This window comes from Giraffa tippelskirchi, chromosome 14 (assembly GCF_054371585.1).
Source record: "Giraffa tippelskirchi isolate mGirTip1 chromosome 14, T2T-mGirTip1v1.2.pri, whole genome shotgun sequence".
Lineage (NCBI taxonomy): Eukaryota > Metazoa > Chordata > Mammalia > Artiodactyla > Giraffidae > Giraffa > Giraffa tippelskirchi.
Genome location: NC_137288.1, coordinates 61,095,719 through 61,115,298, shown reverse-complemented (window position 1 = coordinate 61,115,298; position 19,580 = coordinate 61,095,719). Strand labels below are relative to the sequence as shown.

At 47.5% G+C, this 19,580-nt stretch overlaps 1 protein-coding gene and 1 pseudogene across 20 annotated transcripts in view; one reads left to right on the top strand and one right to left on the bottom strand.

Moving 5' to 3' along the window:
• The window catches only part of MYO5B (myosin VB), a 337,885-nt gene that overhangs the window by 230,215 nt on the left and 88,090 nt on the right, over positions 1–19,580 (top strand). For all 20 annotated transcript variants that reach the window (XM_081562009.1, XM_081562003.1, XM_081562010.1 and 17 more), the window contains 4 exons: positions 7,246–7,327; positions 8,173–8,313; positions 18,305–18,427; positions 19,369–19,452. In XM_081562009.1, the coding sequence (XP_081418135.1) occupies positions 7,246–7,327; positions 8,173–8,313; positions 18,305–18,427; positions 19,369–19,452 (430 nt within the window). The remainder of the gene's footprint in view (positions 1–7,245; positions 7,328–8,172; positions 8,314–18,304; positions 18,428–19,368; positions 19,453–19,580) is intronic.
• On the bottom strand, positions 2,287–3,145 carry LOC145534827 (small ribosomal subunit protein eS27-like pseudogene; annotated as a pseudogene).

Sequence of the window (19,580 nt, the reverse complement as noted above, 5' to 3'; positions counted from 1 at the left end):
GGGTTGGCCTCCCTAACAGACTGCAAGGTGCCCTTGTGAGATTTCATGGGTTTCAGGAGGGAAAGAGACCTTGAGAGGACTTGCTTGACTTTTAGCGATCATTCCCTAGCAGCCCCGCTCTATGTCTGACCTGTACCACATATCTTCTCTTTTGAGCTTTGGTAGAAGGGTAGAAACGCAGGTCTAAGCTAAGAAAGTCTAATTCCTGTGCCCTGTGCCCTGGGGGAAGAACTGTTTCCCAACCTTCAAAGCATCTCATTACCTCTCTGCTCTGGAGAGAGTGGTTCGTGGAGGTTAATAATTAACTCATAGTGACAGGTTGACTTCTTTTTATTGCAGTTTCACTTTCCCACAGACATTACCCTGTTTTTATATAGGCACTTGTATCCCTTACCCCACCCTGAAGTCAGGTAGAATGAGAAGGGAATTGTCAACTTTTTTGTTCTGCTTTGAAGACAGGAGAACGTGGAAGTGGGAATGTTAATTGTACCACCATGACTACAGATCCTAGGTCCCAGCATCAAGCCTTAGTCTGTGTCTTGACCTCCCTCCCACCCAAGGATTCTGATCTAAATATTCTCAACATTGATTTTACAGGAGAAATCCAGTTCCCTCTTGCATATAAATTTCTTTGTGATATTTTAATGTGAACTATAAATGGATCCATTGTATTTATTTTTAAAAGTCATCTCTATTGCTGGTAAGGATAACTACAAATATAATGTCATTTAGAGAATTTGCCTTATCTCCCTAACTGGCCTTTTCTGAAGTCAGTCATCTTAGACATTTTCCAAGCTACCCAAACCCCTCATTGATTCATCTCTGGCCTGCCGGCATTACAGTAATTACCCTAGATGGCAGAGGAATTGTTGCCAGATAATATCTTAGAAATAGGGAAATTATGAGCTAATTTCAGGCCATCTCAAATTAATGAGAATGTTCTTTGTGGAGTGCTACCAATGTAAACCTTTAAAAAATGACGAGTGGGAGATATTTAAATCCTTTATCTTTGGAGCTTGATACAAGCTCTGCAAGTGCACCCAAGTGCTGTTATCTGGCCAGTTGCTAGGGTGGCTCTTTTATCTTCCTTCTGGGTTTTATTAATTAAAAGTTCCTCTATGGCTTAGCTGTCATCAGCAACCTTTCTTGAGGTGCAGAAAGGGGGGTTGTAGGGGGAGGAAATGAGGTTCTAAGAGATATGACTGGGTCTGTAGGACCAGCATCTGGGCTGGGAGGACCCTAAGCCAGGGTGACGGCTGGCCGACCCAGTGCTTCCTTCCTGCATGGTCTGGACTGCCTCCAGCTTGGACTTTGCCTCTTGATCCTGTTTTATTGACCTGGAATTACTTGTCTTCCATGGGCATGTTCTTCCATGTTCTTTAATGTGGTTGTCTCCCAGCAGTCGATTGCTTTGATCTCAAGATGATTTCCTGCTTTTCCTTGTCTTATATTTTGGTGGTGGTGGGGGGTGGGGGGAAGTGGGCACCAGAGGGGGAAGTGGAGAAGCCTGATGTGTTCTGGGCACCGAGCTAGCCCTGTTGGTTGGCTGGCACATTTATTTTTGCAGGTCCTTCTGCTTAGGGTGCTGTCTCTCCACCACCACCGTCCCTAACCCATCAGGGGCGGCTCCAACATTTCCACTGGGGAGCAGCGATTAGGGAGTACAATCTGTTTGGAAGGGCTGGCATAATTTTATGTAAGATTGAGAAAATTCAGTTGCCCATACTAAGAGTGAGAGGGCCAGTGCCGTGAAGGTTCTGAAGGTCGAAGCCTGTGCCACGAGCCCAGGTCCCTCTTTGGTGTTCTCTGTTCTGCCTGTCTCCACGTGCTCAGACACTTCCTTCTCGGGGAAGTTATCTTCTTGCCCACAGCCCTTCTTAGTCATCTCTCCCTTCCCTTCTTATTTATTTATGCCCATGGGTATGTATGTGCATGCTCAGTCATGTCTGACTCTTTGTGATCCCTTGGACTGTAGCTCACTAGGCTCCTCTGGAATTTTCCAGGCAAGAATACTGGAGTGGGTTGCCATTTCCTTCTCCAGGAGATCTTCCCGACCCAGGGAGCAAACCCAGGTCTCCTGCATTGCAGGAAGATTCTTTACCACTGTGCCACCTAGGCAGCCCCGTTTATGCCAATAATCAAAACTTTATTGAAAAATGGATACCAAAATAGAGCACTGTTGCATACCTTACACAATTAAACGTCATTACATTATCTTGGTAGATGAGAATTGCTGAGCTGGTAAGGATTTCTGTGATGGAACACAAATTCAGGAAGTTGTATGGATCATTGGTGTTGTTTCCTTCTAAATGAACGCCTTCTGTGAGGCTGGCCTTTCCTCCCATCACCTGGCACAACACTGTTGAACAACCTGCACAGAGCACAGTTGTATGAACATGACTGAGAACCGTATGATCCTGTAACAACCTGGACATTTTACATAAAGTCAAAATTTGGACTTTGAACCAGCCATTTCTTTTTATGTTTTTTCTTTTCTTCTTCCAAGCAAGGGTGCAGTAAATCTCTCGCGAAAGGCATGTCGATCCTTTCACAAGCCCAGCCTGTCCAGATCTCTAAAGCGACATTCCCAGGGAGCAACACACCCCTGGGCGCACAGCATCCTCTTCCTTCTTCTTCTTTTTACAATATTTATTTGGCCGCTCCAGGTTTTAGTTGAGATGCATGGGTTTAGTCGCCCCGAGCCAGGTGGGATCTTAGTTTCCTGACCCGAGGGATCAAACCCCAGTCCCTTGCATTGCAAGGCGGATTCTCAACCACTGGACCACCAGGGAAGTCCCCTTCCTTCTTTCTTAAATGGAACTTTAACTCCTTTCTGAGTTAATGTGCCCTCAGAAATCACTCTCTCTTCAAATATTGGCTGTTCTGTCTCCTGACTCTCTGACTTTGGACAGGTTATTTGGTTTTTCAGCAGTAGGATAGATTAGTGATAGACCCCAACTCTTGTTGGTTGTGGGTATTCAGTGAGCCCATGAAGCCTCTGGAGCTTGGTGGTCTGTAGATGCCCATTCACAGGGTCCCTGCCAGCTCGTTCAGCCTGGTGCATGAATGAGAAAAAGGTTCCTGTTTCTCCTGGATTTCTGCCCTTTCTCACCCGCTTAGCCTGCTGCTCTTCCTCTGTGAGCATCCCCACTCATTGTGGCTAAAGCTGCTGATGCTGTTATCATGCTCCCAGCTTGGTGGGTGATCACATCCATCCAGTCGCACAATTGACTCTCACTCCACATGCCATTGATCATTTGAAGTCCTCTCATCTCCGCCTTCTTTAATGTCTTTAGAACCTTCCTGTTAACTTGGCTACTACCAGCCTAAGCTATGCCCTGACTGGATTTTCCCTAAATAATTACTCCAATAGTAAATCCTTATTCAACCTCCTGCATTCAGTCTTATACACCTTTCCACAAATCACAGTATTTTCCTGAGATGGATATTCGGTTTTCATTTCTTAATTTAAAATCCTGCTAGTTCTCCCTATTTCTCCTGGAAAAATCCAGAAGTGTAGCATACAAGGCATCCGGTGGGGGCCATGCCTGGCTGTGCGATGCCACATCTCACCTCTTTACCAACCTTCCTCTCTGTAGACTCCTCCCCTTCCCCAGCCCCCTTCCCCACCAGTGATCCAGCCATATTGTGAACATTTCCGTTGAGCAATTGATGTCAGTGTTGATGATATAAAGTATAAAGAGCTCAAATAAGTCAATTTTTAAAGTTAAAACCCAACAAATACTTCACCAACCACAGACAGTTCACAAAGTACAGACAACTAGTACATACACTCACACCCACAGAAAAATCTTGAGTTCTATCAATAGTAAAAGAAATTAGAATTTAAAAACATTTTTCATGTAATAATTAGTTAAAGATTTTTAAAAGTTACTTTACATTATTGATCAAAGATCTGTGATGCGTTAAAACTCCCAGTGAGGGGCAGGAGGGACAGACCTGATTGCAGCACAAGGCAACTTTGGGGTGATTGAGGTGATAGAAATGTTCTTTATCTGGGTTGTGATGGTGGACACCTGTAGTGTAATATTGATCAGAAACTCATTGAAATATATCCTTTAAATTGGTGCATCTTATTGTACATAAACTCTAAGTCAAACATGAATTTTTGTAAGTTTTTTAATTTTTAAACTTTTATTTACTGTTGGCTGCCCTGGATCTTCGTTGCTGCTCACAGGCTTTCTCTTGTTGCAGCAAGTGGGGGCTGCTTTCCAGTTGTGGTATGTGGGCTTCTCATTGTGGTGGGAAGAGCTCGTGGCAGCTCTTCTTGTTGCAGAGCTTGGGCTCTGGAGTGCACAGGCTCAGTAATGTGGTGCACGAGCTTAGTTGCCCCCATGGCATGTGGAATCTTCCTGAACCAGGGCTCAAACCCGTGTCCCCTGTATTAGCACGCAGATTCTTAACCACTGGACCACCAGAAAAGTCCTCAAAGCTGAATTTAATTTATTTTTTTTTTTGCTTCCATATCTTTTTTTTTTAATTAGTTTATTTTCTGTTTTTTAACTTTACAATATTGTATTTGTTTTGCCATACATTGACATGAATCCACCATGGGTGTACATGTGTTCCCCTTCCAGAATCCCCCTTCCACCTCCCTCCCCCTCCCATCCCTCTAGGTCATCCCAGTGCACCAGCCCCGAGCACCCTGTATCATGCATTGAACCTGGACTGGCGATTTGTTTCACATACGATAATTTACATGCTTCCATGCCATTCTCCCATATCATCCTGCCCTCGCCTTCTCCCATAGAGTCCATAATACTGTTCTATTTATCTGTGTCTCTTTTGATGTCTTGCATACAGGGTTATCTTTACCGATTGACTAAATACCATATATATGTGTTAGTATACTGTATTGGTGTTTTTCTTTCTGGCTTACTTCACTCTGTATAATAGGCTCCAGTTTCATCCACCTCATTAGAACTGATTCAAATGTATTCTTTTTAATGGTTGAGTAATATTCCATTGTGTATATGTACCACAGCTTCCTTATCCATTCGTCTGCTGATGGGCATCTAGGTTGCTTCCATGTCCTGGCTATTACAAACAGTGCTGTGATGAACATTGGAGTACATGTGTCTCTTTCAAGTCTGGTTTCCTCAGTGTGTATGCCCAGCAGTGGAATTGCTGGGTCATATGGCATTTCTATTCCCAGTTTTTTGAGGAATCTCCACACTGTTCTCCATAGTGGCTATACTAGTTTGCATTCCTACCAACAGTGTAAGAGGGTTCCCTTTTCTCCACACCCTCTCCAGCATTTATTGCTTGTAGACTTTTGGATAGCAGCCATTCTGACGGGCGTGAAATGGTATCTCATTGTGGTTTTGATTTGCATTTCTCTGATAATGAGTGATGTTGAGCATCTTTTCATGTGTTTGTTAGCCATCTGTATGTCTTCTTTGGAGAAAGGTCTGTTTAGCTCTTTGGCCCACTTTTTGATTGGGTCATTTATTTTTCTGGAATTGAGCTGCAGAAGTTGCTTGTATATTTTTGAGATTAATTGTCTGTTGCTTCGTTTGCTATTATTTTCTCCCATTCTGAAGGCTGTCTTTTCACCTTGCTTGTTGTTTCCTTTGTTGTGCAAAAGCTTTTAACTTTAATTAGGTCCCATTTGTTTATTTTTGCTTTTATTTCCAGTATTCTGGGAGATGGATCATAGAGGATCCTACTGTGGTTTATGTCGGAGAGTGTTTTGCCTGTGTTTTCTTCTAGGAGTTTTATAGTTTCTGGTCTTATGTTTAGATCTTTAATCCATTTTGAGTTTATTTTTGTGTATGGTGTTAGAAAGTGTTCTAGTTTCATTCTTTTATAAGTGGTTGACCAGTTTTCCCAGCACCACTTGTTAAAGAGATTGTCTTTTCTCCATTGTATATTCTTGCCTCCTTTGTCAAAGATAAGGTGTCCTTAGGTGCATGGATTTATCTCTGGGCTTTCTATTTTGATCCGTTGATCTATATGTCTGTCCATGTGCCAGTACCATACTGTCTTGATGACTGTGGCTTTGTAGTAGAGCCTGAAGTCAGGCAGGTTGATTCCTCCAGTTCCATTCTTCTTTCTCAAAATTACTTTGGCTATTCGAGGTCAAACCTGAATTTAAAAACAACCTTATTAACCAGGATTAGGAGAACGAGACCCTTGCGTACACTGGGAGGGTAGGGTGAGGGTAGGGTGATGGCATCAGTTGGTTCCATCTTTCTGGAAGGTAATCTGCCACTACCATTTAAGAAAACAAATCCTGACATGGTAATTTTCCTTCTAGAACAGCCTCCTAAGAATCATGAATTCAAAGATGTATATCTAATATTTGTCACAGCAGCAATAGCAGCTAAAAACTGGGGAAAGAACCAGAATGTCCTTCAATAGGTGATTGGTTACATTAGGATTCATCTGCATGGGGCACTGCCAGCCCAGGAAGAGCCTTTGTGTGAATCGGAAAAAGGCATCCCTCTGGGGCAAACACTCCATCCCAGACTTGAAGGGGACATCAGCTAAATTCCAGCCCCACTGGTCCCCTCACCTGGGCTCCTGGGCAATTCTTAAGGTGAAAGCAGCATCTCTGATCCATAGAATGGTCCATGAGGCAGACATTAAGACTGATGTCTTTGAAGAACAGCGGCACAGGGAAATGTTAAATAACAAATGGGAAGTTAAACGATAAATATAAGGGTGATTTTACATACAATTCATCTTTTCTTCAAAAATAAAATCACTGGAAGGAAACACGCATGCGTGCATGCTAAGTCACTTCAGTTGTGTCTGACTCTTTGTGACCCAGTGGACTGTAGCCTGCCAGGCCCTCCTGTCCATGAAATTTCCCAGGCAGGAATACTGGAGTGGGTTACCATTTCCTTCTCCAGGGGATCTTCCTGACCCAGGGATCAAACTCATGTCTCATGTCTACCTGTATTGGCAGGCGAGTTCACGTGAGTGACAGAATCATGGGTGACTTTCTCTTTCTTACACCTGCTTTTTCCAAATTTTCTTGCTGTCAGTACTTTTTTTAGTTGTGAAAAGGCATACTTGCTTACTCTCCTATTTGATAAGACTCTACTGTGCTGATGATACCTGTGACAGTGATCTCAAGGGCAGATGGGACTTCCGTGCTGGAGTTAAGGCGAGAACCGCAGGGAGCAGAGGATGAGGGCCACCTTGCTGAAGTCCCAGCGATCCCTTTGGTAAATGGGGATGTCTCTTACTTTGTCCTTTGGTCTTTCCATCCTGCAGGTTTGAGACGTTTGAGGTGAACAGCTTCGAGCAGTTCTGTATCAACTACGCCAATGAGAAGCTCCAGCAGCAGTTCAACTCGGTAGGTTTTTCTGGACCCGGAGATGTTGGATGGTGAGGGGAGTCACAGACAGCCCAGCCCACTTCTCTTCCGTCCAGGGTCAGTGGGCTCCATCTCGGCCCTGACCTGCCCTTGGTTTCCTGGTGGTGCCCCAGCTCTAGGCAGGCGCTCTCCACTGCTCAGGAGATCAGAATTAGGACAGCTGGGTCAAGAGGGTCAGTGATCCTCTCCTTGGCTTTGACTTCCACTCTTTTTGAGCCTAAGCTTCTGGGGTATTAGAGCAATTGCAAACCAGCTTTGAGGCTTCTTGTGGTTGGTTGAGGTATGACAGTGCAGGTGAATCGTTGAATGTCCTAGGGAAGGGCTCACATAAAAGTGAGGATCACCTTTGTTGTTCAGTTGCTCAGTTATGTCCGACTCTTTGTGACCCTATGGACTGCAGCACACCAGGCTTCCCTGTCATTCACCAGCTCCCGGATTTGCTCAAACTCATGTCCACTGAGTTGGTGATGCCATCCAATCATTTCATCCTCTGTTGTTTCCTTCTCCTCCTGCCCTTCATCTTTCCCAGCATCAGGGTCTTTGCAAATGAGTCAGCTCTTCACATCAGGTGGCCAAGGTACTGGAGCTTCAGCTTCAGCAGTCCTTCCAATGAATATTCAAGGTTGAGTTCCTTTAGGATTGACTGAGATCACCCAATTGGGCCTTTCTTTTCTGCAGTCATGACTGTGACTGGTGCCCAAACCCTTTCTGATGAGTATATCCCATCCTCCAGGACTCAGAACCCATGTGGTTGAAGCTCAGGGGAGTCAAAAGTTAAGGTGTGTCTGTAGTTCACTGACCTGACTTTTCACTTCTTACACTAGCACGTATTCAAGCTGGAGCAAGAGGAGTACATGAAGGAGCAGATCCCCTGGACCCTGATTGATTTCTATGATAACCAACCTTGTATCGACCTCATAGAAGCTAAGCTGGGCATCTTGGACCTGTTGGATGAAGAATGTAAGGTAAAACTGATGATGTCATTGAATCGGTTCAATTCTAGGCTTGGGGTTGTGGGGCAGAGGACAGCTGTGTGGTGCAAGGGAATAAGTGAGATCTCAAGACTGGAGTTTCATCTGATTAGTCGGCCTTTAGTTTGCTGGAGAAAGCCTTGGTGTCTATTCTGCATACTAAAAGGTACCAGAAGGTAACACATTGAGCATGACTGGCAGGAATTGCTACATTGGTGAACAATGTCTTTGGCAGAGGCTGGGTTTTAAGGATTGGCGTGATGTTATGGTGGTATGTATTTGGTGCCCCACATCTCCTAGGTACTGAAGGGGGACCCGAACTTCTAGACAGGCATCCCAGAGAGGAAGGGTCAAGAGCCCAGGATCGTCTTTACCATGCAAGGTAGCTTGTGAGTGGTAAGAGCCATGTGGCTTGGTGGCAAGTGAGAGCTGTGGATTTCTTCCCCCATGCAGCTTGTCATGGACACTACCTGCTATGACAGGAAGAGCCCTGAGTTGCCAGCATGGAGAGAACCAGGCAGTCTTGGGCATGTGGGGCAGGGGAACTCTGTGTTATCAGTCACCTAATTGCTTTGGCCTTTGGTTTTCTGCTCTATGAATTGATGGGCATTGGATCTGATGGTCTTCCAAACTTCTCCTGCTTTGGTGTTTGGTGATTATGGTAAATGTATGCCAACTCCTTCAGATGGGGAAACTCTAATCAAAAGGTGTAGAAGCCACATGGGCCTCGGCATTGAAAGCCCAGTTGCTCTTACTGTCTGGTCTCCCATGTCTGAGCTGTGGAGGGTGGCTTGTGGCATGATGGTTTGGGAGGAGCAGATATTTCCTTTCCAGAAACTTTTCCAGAAACTTTCATTGCCTTTAAAAGTGAAAAAGATTGAGAAGAAAACAGTGGAAGACAGAGTGAAAATACACTGAAATCCACGCATGCTTTTATCTGATGGTTTTCAGCATTCTCAAAGCTGGGGATTTGGTCTGGTGTCAGACTCAGGAACAGGTATTTCCTCGGGGTGACAGGGGCTGTCTTGTCTTGCCCCCCCATGAGGTTGTGACAAAGGTGATAGAACAGTTGTCCCTTTGTCCCTGCTCTGGCAGCACCGGCCAAATGACAGACATCACAGCCCAGGCCCTCCAGTCCCCCCGCCGGTGTGCACCCCTCCCTCATCTTGGTTCCACGTCCACTGCCAGCAGCTCCCTTCGGACACTCCGTGAGAGCGTGCTCCCCTCCCCTCTGTCTCTTGTGATCCTTTCCGTAGCCTCCTCCAGCTCCACACCCCCAACCACGTCCTCCATCCAGTTCTGGGCCTCTGAACCAGCACAGCTCCCCAGGCCTGGCTCCAGGAGGGCTCTGGCTCTTCCCTCCCTTACCCAGCGGTGACGTCCAAGGGCAGACAAGCTCTGAGGCAGGCGGCTCGACCTGGCTCTGCGATGAAGCGCTAACTGTGCCGCAGACCGCAGCCCCTGGGGGCCCGGCCTCTCCTTTCTCTTTACTCGTGCCTCTCACAGGAACACCTCACTGCCTCAGGGGGACGAAGTCTGTGAATTCAGCAGCTGCCCAGTCGATTTTCCCTGAGCTACCTTGCCTTTGGCAGGCAAGCCAAGGTCACTTGTGGGTTCGTTTTAGCTCCTGGTTTGAGGTTCTCAGAGGTGCCGCTGCTCAAGGGAGCGTGTCCCTGGAATGTCAGGCTGTAGCAGTGAGAACACTGGTCACTGCACAGTGAGAGTCCTCAGCCTGCTGTCCAGAGGCGGGGGCCCAAGCCCCTGGGTGAGGGAGTGGGGTGCGCCCACTGTAGCACGGGGCTGGGGAGCTGGTGGTTCTGAGGGTGGTGGAGGAGGGCTTAGTGGTGCAGCTGAAAAGTAGGCAGTGGTTTCAGGGAGGACCAGGGTGCAAACATACAGCAGTTTTGAAAGCATCCTCCACAAAGCCCTGGACTTTGCAGCCTTGGGTATTCCCGGTGCAGTGGATCCCCACGCCTTCCTGTCTGTCTTCCTACCGAATGCGCACTGCCTGTACTACTTTCCAGAAGCCAAGGGGAAATAAAACCCAGCTGTGTCTGTATGGATGGTCTCTGCTTTATGCTCTATGATGCCTTTTGTTTGGGTCACATTTTTAAAATTAGATGCTTTAAGTTTCAGACCATACCCAACTCAAACTCCTGCCAGACCCCCAGAAGGTATTGGTTTGGCCAGAAGGTTCATTTGAGTTTTTCTATAACATCTTATGGAAGAACTTGAATGAATTGTTTGGCCAGCTCAATATTATGTGCCTACTGTATGTCTGGTCTTGAGGGGAAAGCACTCAGGAGTAGGGACAGGGTCCCCCTGCCAGCCAGCGAAGGGTGAAGAGGGTGAGGATGGTACTTGGGAAGAGCCTGGCCTGAGCGAGGTGCCCACGGAGGGCTGTGGCCAGGGCCCAGGGACAGCGGAGTGACCTCAAGGGCAGGGCACACCAGGTCAGAAAGAATGCCGAGCTGCACACGGCCAGGGGGGTCTGTTGGGTGTTTGCTTCCCTGTCCCTGCAGCTCCTTAGAAGGGAGATCTGAGGATAAGCTGGGGTTTCCCGCTAGTCCCCGGGGGACGGAGGTGTGCACCCAGAGTGTCGAGATAGATCGGGGTTGTGCTGTGAGTGTGAGGCATGCAGCCTCACTGGCCACCAAGTCATGGATGTAGCAGGGGAGGAAAGATGAACACCAAGTTTTAGGACTAACACAAGAGCCCACAGTGTGGAAACCATTTTCTGTGAGATTTAACTACTGTGGGAATTCAGAATCATTCAGTATAATCAGATACAGCATCTAGTAACAGATGGATTTTTTAAATTTTATATATTTGTTTTTTGGCTGTGCCGGGTCCTCGTTGCCACATGTGGGCCTTCTCTCCCTGCGCCGCTGTCTGGTTGCAATGCTCAGGCTTCTCACTGCCCTGGCTTCCTTGTTGTGGAGCACGGGCTCCAGGTGTGCGGGCGCCAGTAGTTGTGGTGCACGAGCTTAGTTGCTCTGTGGCATGTGGAATCTTCCCGACCAGGGAGCGAACCCCTGCCCCCTGCATTGGCAGGTGGGTTCTTAACCACTGGACCACCAGGGGAGTCCTAACAGATGGATTTTTAACCAATAGTTATGGCTTTTGTCAGAAGTCATGAAACTGTACACTTATAAAGGGTGCATTTTGCTGTACGGAAATTGTACTCTAATAAGTGATTTATAAATCCTCCTCTTGGAGGAACAAATTAGCAAAGACTGATAAGAATTGAGACATCAGTGTGTGTTTTCTCGTAAGGGACATACTTGCGTTTGAGCAGGAATTTTGTGAAAATGAGACCTTGACGCCTAGAAGCAATTCCAGCGAGTGAAGACACAGACGTTGTCTCAGGCTGGGGAGACAGAGGCAGGCCTGGGTCGGGGAGGCAGACTCTGCCCTGTTGACTGGGATCCTCTCGTTTCATGGAGCCCAGCCCGAGGAGCCGATGAGGATGGACCTTCCTGGTCATGATGTCCTTGCTGAGGGGGTAGAAGGACAGCAGGCTGCACTTGGGGAGTGAATATCTGCTGTCTCCTGGCCGGGTCCAGCCTGCTCTCGTGAGAGCTGACTTTGGATGAAGACCAAGGCCTGTGGTTTCTCCAGATGCAGCCCCAGGGCAGCTGGCTGTGAGCAGGTTTGAAGCCTGTGGTGGACGGAGGGCAAGTGGCTCCCACATTCACACGCCTGACAAACCCCAGGTTCCCTTCAGCGTGCCTCTGAGGGGTCAGGCGAACAACAAGAACATCTCCTGAGCTGACGGGGAAATGGAAACACTGAGATGAGAGCCCGGGGGTAGAGGGGAGCGCCCCCAGAGCGGCTGTGTGAGCGAGGGTCCCATGAGGGGAGAGGCACCCTGGGCACAGGGAATGTCGCGTTTGCAGAACCTGAGATGTTCTGGTTTGTCCGGGGCCCACGGTGGTGGCCGCTGAGGGTGGGAAGTGAACCATGGAGAACGGGAGGCTTGGCCTCGCCTGCCCAGCGAAGGTGTCTGGGGGATGGAAGGGAGTGAAGAGGGGGAGAGACACGATCGGATGTGACTGACTTTTCAGCAGGACTCCCTGACAACCGTGTGAAAGGTAAGCTGGAGAGGGACCGTGGAGTCAGCAGAGCACTGGCCACACTGCGGTTGTACAGCCAGGAGGAGATGCCGAGAGCTTTTGAGGAGGGAGGCAGCGGGTGAGGGCCTCGATGGCCCCGCACGTGACAGCCAGTTGTTGGTTGGAGCCGTTTCTAGGGACTTGTCTGGGCAGAAGTCTGACTTGTGTGACACGAGGAGCAAATAGGAGGTGAGGCGGTGGAGGTGGCGAGTCTGAGCTCCGGTCTGGAGAGTTCAGGAGGAGCTGAGGGAGAGGGAAGGCTGGGGAGGCTCCAGGAGAGGGAAGATGGGCGGCTCCTGGTCCCCAGGAGGCAAGGGTGTGTGCTCGGGAGGCCGACTGGGAGGAGAGCCGCTCCCTCCCTGAGGAGGGTCCGAGGCGTTGTGCTGTGATGAGTCTCCAAATGCAGAGCGGGAATGTGAGGTTTCCTGCTTCCCTGTGAGAGAGGAGACGGGGCATCTCCTGAGAGGCAGCAGGGTTAGAAGTTCGAGGAGAACAGAGGAGGTGGGGACAGGCTGCCCTCCAGGGAGGGACGAGGAATACCAAGTACAGAGATGTGAGGTCAGAGGGAGTGAGAGGTATGTAGGTGCTGTCAAGGGGTGGTCGAAGTCCCCTTCCATCTGGGCACAGCGTCTTAATCTACAGAGGTGCTGCTCACCCTGGAATTCGATTTTCTTCTTTGGCACTAATACTAAGTTATACTCCATACCAGCAGAAGTTGATGAAGGGAAGGGAAGTTGATGTGTCATCTCATCCAGCCACCTAGGTCTGGGAAAGGACAGGATGGGTGGCTGGGCTGCTCTCAGTTCAGTTCACTTCAGTCACTCAGTCGTTCCGACTCTTCGCGACCACATGGACTGCAGCACACCAGGCCTCCCTGTCCATCACCAACTCCCGAGGCTTACTCAAGCTCATGTCCATCGAGTTGGTGATGCCATCCAACCATCTCATCCTCTGTCACCCCCTTGTCCTCCTGCCTTCAATCTTTCCCAGCATCAGGGTCTTTTCTAGTGAGTCAGTTCTTCGCATCAGGTGGCCAAAGTATTGGAGTTTCAGCTTCAGCATCAGTCCTTCTAATGAATATTCAGGACTGATGTCCTGTAGGATTGACTGATTTGATCTCCTTGCAGTTCAAGGGACTCGCAAGAGTCTTCTCCAACACCACAGTTCAAAAGCATCAATTCTTCGGTGCTCATCTTTCTCTATAGTCCAACTCTCACATCCATACATGACCACTGGAAAAATCATAGCCTTGACTATACGGACCTTTGTTGGCAAAGTAATGTCTCTGCTTCTTAATATGCTGTCTAGGTTGGTCATAGCTTTTCTTTCGAGGAGCAAGCATCACTTAATTTCATGGCTGCAGTCACCATCTACAGTGATTTGGAGCCCAAGAAAATGAAGTCTCTAACCATTTCCGTTGTTTCCTCATCTATTTGTCATGAAATGATAGGACTGAATGCCATGATCTTAGTTTTCTGAATGTTGAGTTTTAAGTCAACTTTTTCACTCTCTATTTTCACTTTCATCAAGAAGCTTTTTAGTTCTTCTTTACTTTCTGCCATAAGGGTGGTGTCATCTGTGTATCTGAGGTTATTGATATTTCTCCCTGCAATCTTGATTCCAGCTTGTTCTTCATCCAGCCCAGCATTTTGCATGATGTACTCTGCATATAAGTTAAATAAGCAGGGTGACAATATACAGCCTTGATGTACTTCTTTCCCGATTTGGAACCAGTCTGTTGTTCCATGTCCGGTTCTAACTGTTGCTTCTTGACCTGCATACAGATTTCTCAGGAGGCAGGTCAGGGGGTCTGGTAGTCCCATCTCTTTAAGAATTTTCCACAGTTTTTTGTGATCCACACAGTCAAAAGCTTTGGCATAGTCAATAAAGCAGAAGTAGATGTTTTCCTGGAACTTTCTTGCTTTTTCAGTGATCCAGCAGATGTTGGCAATTTGATCTCTGGTCCCTCTGCCTTTTCTAAATCCAGCTAGAACATCTGGAAGTTCACAGTTCATGTACTATTGAAGCCTGGCTTGGAGAATTTTGAGCATTACTTTGCTAGCATGTGAGATGGGTGCAATAGTTTGAGCATTCTTTGGCATTGCCTTTCTTAGGGATTGGAATGAAAACTGACCTTTTCCAGTCCTGTGGCTGCTGCTGAGTTTTCCAAATTTGCTGGCATATTGAGTGCAGCACTTTCATAGCATCATCTTTTAGGATTTGAAATGGCTCAACTGGAATTCCATCATCTCCACTAGCTTTGTTCATGGTGATGCTTCCTAAGGCCCACTTGACTTCGTGTTCCAGGATGTCTGGCTCTAGGTGGGTGATCACACCATCGTGATTATCTGGGTCATAAAGATCTTTTCTGTATAGTTCTCCTGTGTATTCTTGCCACCTCTTCTTACTATCTTCTGCTTCTTAATATCTCTGCTTCTGGGTTGGTCTAGAATTAGTGTTTTGCTGAGCATGCGAAAGGGGTGTTTTGTGAAGGTGGGAAAGTGAAGGAAGAGACAGCTGTCAGGTAGGGAGGAAGGAGCTACCTCTGCCTGGAACTGTTAGGACAGCAGAGTCCTGGAGGCCCAGCTATCACAGGAGGATTCAGGGCTGATGTGGGCAGGGTCACCTGAGAGGTCACCAGGGGTAGGAGTCATCAGGGAGCCTGCAGAGGTCTAGGATGGAGTGAGATGAGCAGGAAGGCTGTCTTGGTGGCACAGGCCCAGGAAGATGGGGACAAGAAACAGAGATGGAATAACTGACTTTGGGCTCCTTATCAACCAGCTCTTGTCAGCTGTTGGGCTGGGGCAGGTTTTAGCCCCAGGCGATATCTCAGGCCAGTGATGGCAGCCAGACACACAGTTTTCCAGGAGGGTTCCAGGAGTGCCTTGGTGAAAAGCTGTCCTAGGCCACAGGTTTTATACCCCAGGCTGTTGAGGATGAGGGACTTAGTAAGTCCAAGGATTATTTCATTCCCCACCCCCTTGTTTTTTCTGGTTTATTTCAATAGCAAAGAGTAAAATCAGGTTTAATGTAATTTAACAGCTTTATTAAGATAGAATTAATGGACCATTCAACTCACTTATTTAAAATACACAAGTCAGTGTTTTTTTGGTGTATTCAGAGTTGTGCAGCCATCAATTTCACAACATTTTCATCATCCCCTAAAGATATAGATTAGCAGTAATTCTCCATTCCTCCACAGCTCTAGGCAACCACAAAATCTACTTCTTACCTCTACAACATTTGCCAGTTTGAGACATTTCATCTAGATGTGGTCTTCACCTTTGGTGTGACCAGTGGCCAGCAGAGCAGGTCAGAGGGATTCACCTCCTGAGGGACAGTGCCTGCCTAGATGAAGGCAGAGCTGGAGTCCAGGCTCCTGGCCCAGTGCCTTTGGAGAGGAAGAAAACTTGCATGAAGGTGCTGGCAGATACTTTTTTTTTAAAGGATTTGATTTGCTGCATATGCCAGAGCTACTGATAACCGCAATCTAGATTTTATCAAAATACAAGATTTGCTTGCTGTCTCCAGTGCCTGTTTTAAATCTACTTGTATGGAAAGATTTTTGGAAATGACTGCTTCCCACCTAACCCTGCCTTTGTGGCTCCTTTAAAACTCTGTCATTGGGCAGGAAAGCCCAGATAGTGAGGAGCACATCAACCAACCATCCTATCCTGGCTTGAACCCCAGCTCTGCTAATTTCCAGCTGTATGATCTCGGGCAAGTTACCTAACTGCTCTGTTTCTTCACCTGTAAAATGTGTACAGTAGCTTCCCTGGTGGCTCAGATGGTGAAAAATCTGCCTGTAGTGCAGGAGATGCAGGTTCAATCCGTGGGTCGGGAAGATCCCCTGGAGAAGGCAGTGGCTAACCACTCCAGTACCCTTGCCTGGAGAAGCCCATGGACAGAGGAGCCTGGTGGGCTACACTCCATGGGGTTTGCAAAGATTTGGACATGACTGAGGAACTAATACCTAGTTCATAGGATTGAATGAGTTAATCTATCAAAAATGTATAGAAAATTGCCTGGCAATAAGTTCTCTGGACATTTGCTTCTAGCATTATCTGAGATTCTTCATTCCTGTGAATTTCTGCTGGCCTTCGTTTTTAGTCAAGGATGGGGATGAGAAGAGAGACCAACCTTGTCAGGAAATATGTTTACATGTGACCTTGATTTCGGGCCTCTCTTACTCACTGATTCATGCAAGTCTGATTTAGGGAATATGTAGGATTATGAAATCTGCTGAGAAGTCCAATTTCACGGACAAGATAAGACGAGCTGGATACTGGCAAATGCAGGTGCTGACCCAGGTGAGGCTTCTCATCACGGTCCTGCCCTTCCTGTCCTGTCTGCCCCGGGTCTGCCAGATCTGGGTCCATTGTGCTTCTGTTCTCCAGCTTCGCCTCCTGGGAGCTCAGCCAGGCTGGCCTCTTGCTTCCCCCACACCTGGTGTTTCTGAACACAAGCTGCTTGGTGACCGATATGAAACAATATATTTTAAAATGCTGAGTTAAATATATTTTGTTTTATCTGCCCAACGCAATTAATAGCCTCCTTCAAGAAAAAGTTTTCTTAAAAATCCTATGGCACTTAACACCGGGTATTCAGTACTCGTTACACCAAGTTGAATATTGAGAAAAATCTGTTTGGTTACAAAGTATTTGAGAAATTTGTTTTCAAGTGGGTAAGCAATTTTTCATATGCACAGATTTTATTGATTTACTAAACAAAGCCCTTTTTAAATGGCTAGTGCAAGGGTCACCTTCAGCCCTGCCTGATCCAAATGTACAGTCTAAACTAATGAAAAGGCAAGTCAGTTGGTGGCCCATAGCTGAGGAAGGGGTGTGTGCAGTGATGCTCAAGAATGAAGGGGGGGGTACCTTCACATTGGATAAGGTGCCATCCTTGATAATTTGAGAGATGGGTACAATGGCTCTGTGTTTAGTTTTCAGCAAAGCACGATGCGTTTTCACTTTCGAAGCTATCTCTGAAGATATGGAAAGAGGCTGCTCTTCAGAATCCTTACTGGAGTGAAATCTGTAAATGTAAATTTGGGGGAGGTAGAGATTAGCACTGAATAGTTCAGTCACTAGGTACTTAGCACCCACTTTGTGGCTGAAACCAAACTTTAAGTTCTTTGAGGGGCAGGAATAAAATGGACATATTTCTTGAGTGCAACAAACTTACTTACATTTATAGAGACAATACACAAAAACCAACTGATGAACAATATTGGACAGTGCATGTGTAAGAACTCAACTGGGAGAATTCCAAAGTGAGATCGAGGGTGGTCAGGAAAGGCTCCAGAGAAAAGGACAGACTTGAGCTGAGCCTGGACACTGGTGTTCAGATGAGACAGAGGGCGGGCTGTCCTGCTGCAGGAGTTGGCCTCAGCAAGCAGGAGCTTGGATTAGAGAAGGGGTGATGTGTTCATGACCCTGAACTCCCTGGCCCCACCAGAATGAAAAAGCATCTTCAGATTTGTCCCGTGGGTTGTGATTCTGCTCTTGTAACCTTGGCCTCCACCCTTATCTCCACCCTTATCCTCTCCCAGATCTTCCAGCATCTGCCAACCAGCAGGTTCCCTGCGGCTCAGTGCATGCCTATAGACGCCATAGAAGCCAGCATGCAGGGCATGTTGAGAGAGTGCTGTGTAGGATCCCAGGTGTCCATGGTTGAGTCTGCTTTCCACATCTGGTTAGGGACTGGGTCTGAGTGCTGAATGGGTCTGACTCATTCAGTTAGGGACTGGGTCTGAGTGCTGGGTCTGACCTCGTTGAGGTCAACTTCCTGGCAGACTCCATCACCCTGCCTCCACTCTCGACTTCCTTTTTCCTCTTCGCAAACCCCCTGATTTTGTGAATCCACAGGTCCCCAAAGGAACCGACCAGAACTGGACTCAGAAGCTCTACGACCGGCACTCCAGCAGCCAGCACTTCCAGAAACCCCGCATGTCCAACAAGGCCTTCATTGTCATCCACTTTGCAGATAAGGTGGGTCTTCTCGTGGTGGGCTCAGCACTCCAAGAGCCCCACCCGTGGAGAACTTGGGGTTCTTGGGCTAAGAGGGAGCTGACCTTTGAAGTCAGGTAAGTGGCCTAGAGTCTCTTGGGTGGGGCCTTATCTAGCCTCCTGGAGCCTGAGAGAGTAAAGCGTGGTTCCTTCTCCACGTGGCTCCTTTCCCAGCAGCTGGTGTGGACTTAGAATTTCTCCATGTGGATTGTGTTCCATATGCACTAGCCCAGTGCTTCTCAAATTTTCATGTGCATGTACATCACCAGGTCTTGCTCAAAGGCAAGTTCTAATTCAGTAGATCTGTCATGAGGCTGACAAGCTGCATTAGAACACCCAAAGGAAGCCTTCTATCCAAGCCCATCTTATGGGAACTCATTTTTGAATCAATGTTTTATTTGCTCCTTTGTATTTGAAACAATATGTTATTTGCTCTGTCTTGTTGGACTCTTTGCAACCCCATGGACTATATATAGCCTACCAGGCTCCTCTGTCCATGGAATTCTCCAGGCAAGAATACTGGAGTGGGTAGCCATTCCCTTACTCCAGGGGATCTTCCCAACCCAGGGATCGAACCCGGGTCTCTGCCTGCATTGCAGGCAGATTCTTTACTGTCTGAGCCCCCAGGGAAGCCCAGAACAATGTTGTTGTTGTTCAGTCGCTCAATTGTGTCTGACTCTTTGCAACCCCATGGACTGCAGAAGAATGTGGTTTTCCACAAAATGAACATTCAACTCCCTCTCTGTAAATCTCGATACATGTTGGGTTTGCATGTTAGATGAGAGCATCCGTGGGTTTCCCTGGTACACACAGCTCTTTTCAGAAGATGCTGTGGACGAGATAAAACCACTGGAGACGCTGCTGAGGGCCCCAGGTCAGGCAGGAGCACTAAATACCATTTCTGTTTCTGGCCATGGCCCCAGGTGGAGTACCTTTCAGATGGTTTTCTGGAGAAAAACAGAGACACGGTGTATGAAGAGCAGATCAACATCCTGAAGGCCAGCAAGGTAAAGAGCTCAGGAAGTAGAGAAACAGAAGCGGAGCGTCCAGGCCAGTGCCGGGCAGGGTGTGGTCAGTGCCGGCCCCAGTCTGGAGCGTGGGGGGGCAGGTGAGGAGCCTGCAGGTCATTTCAGTG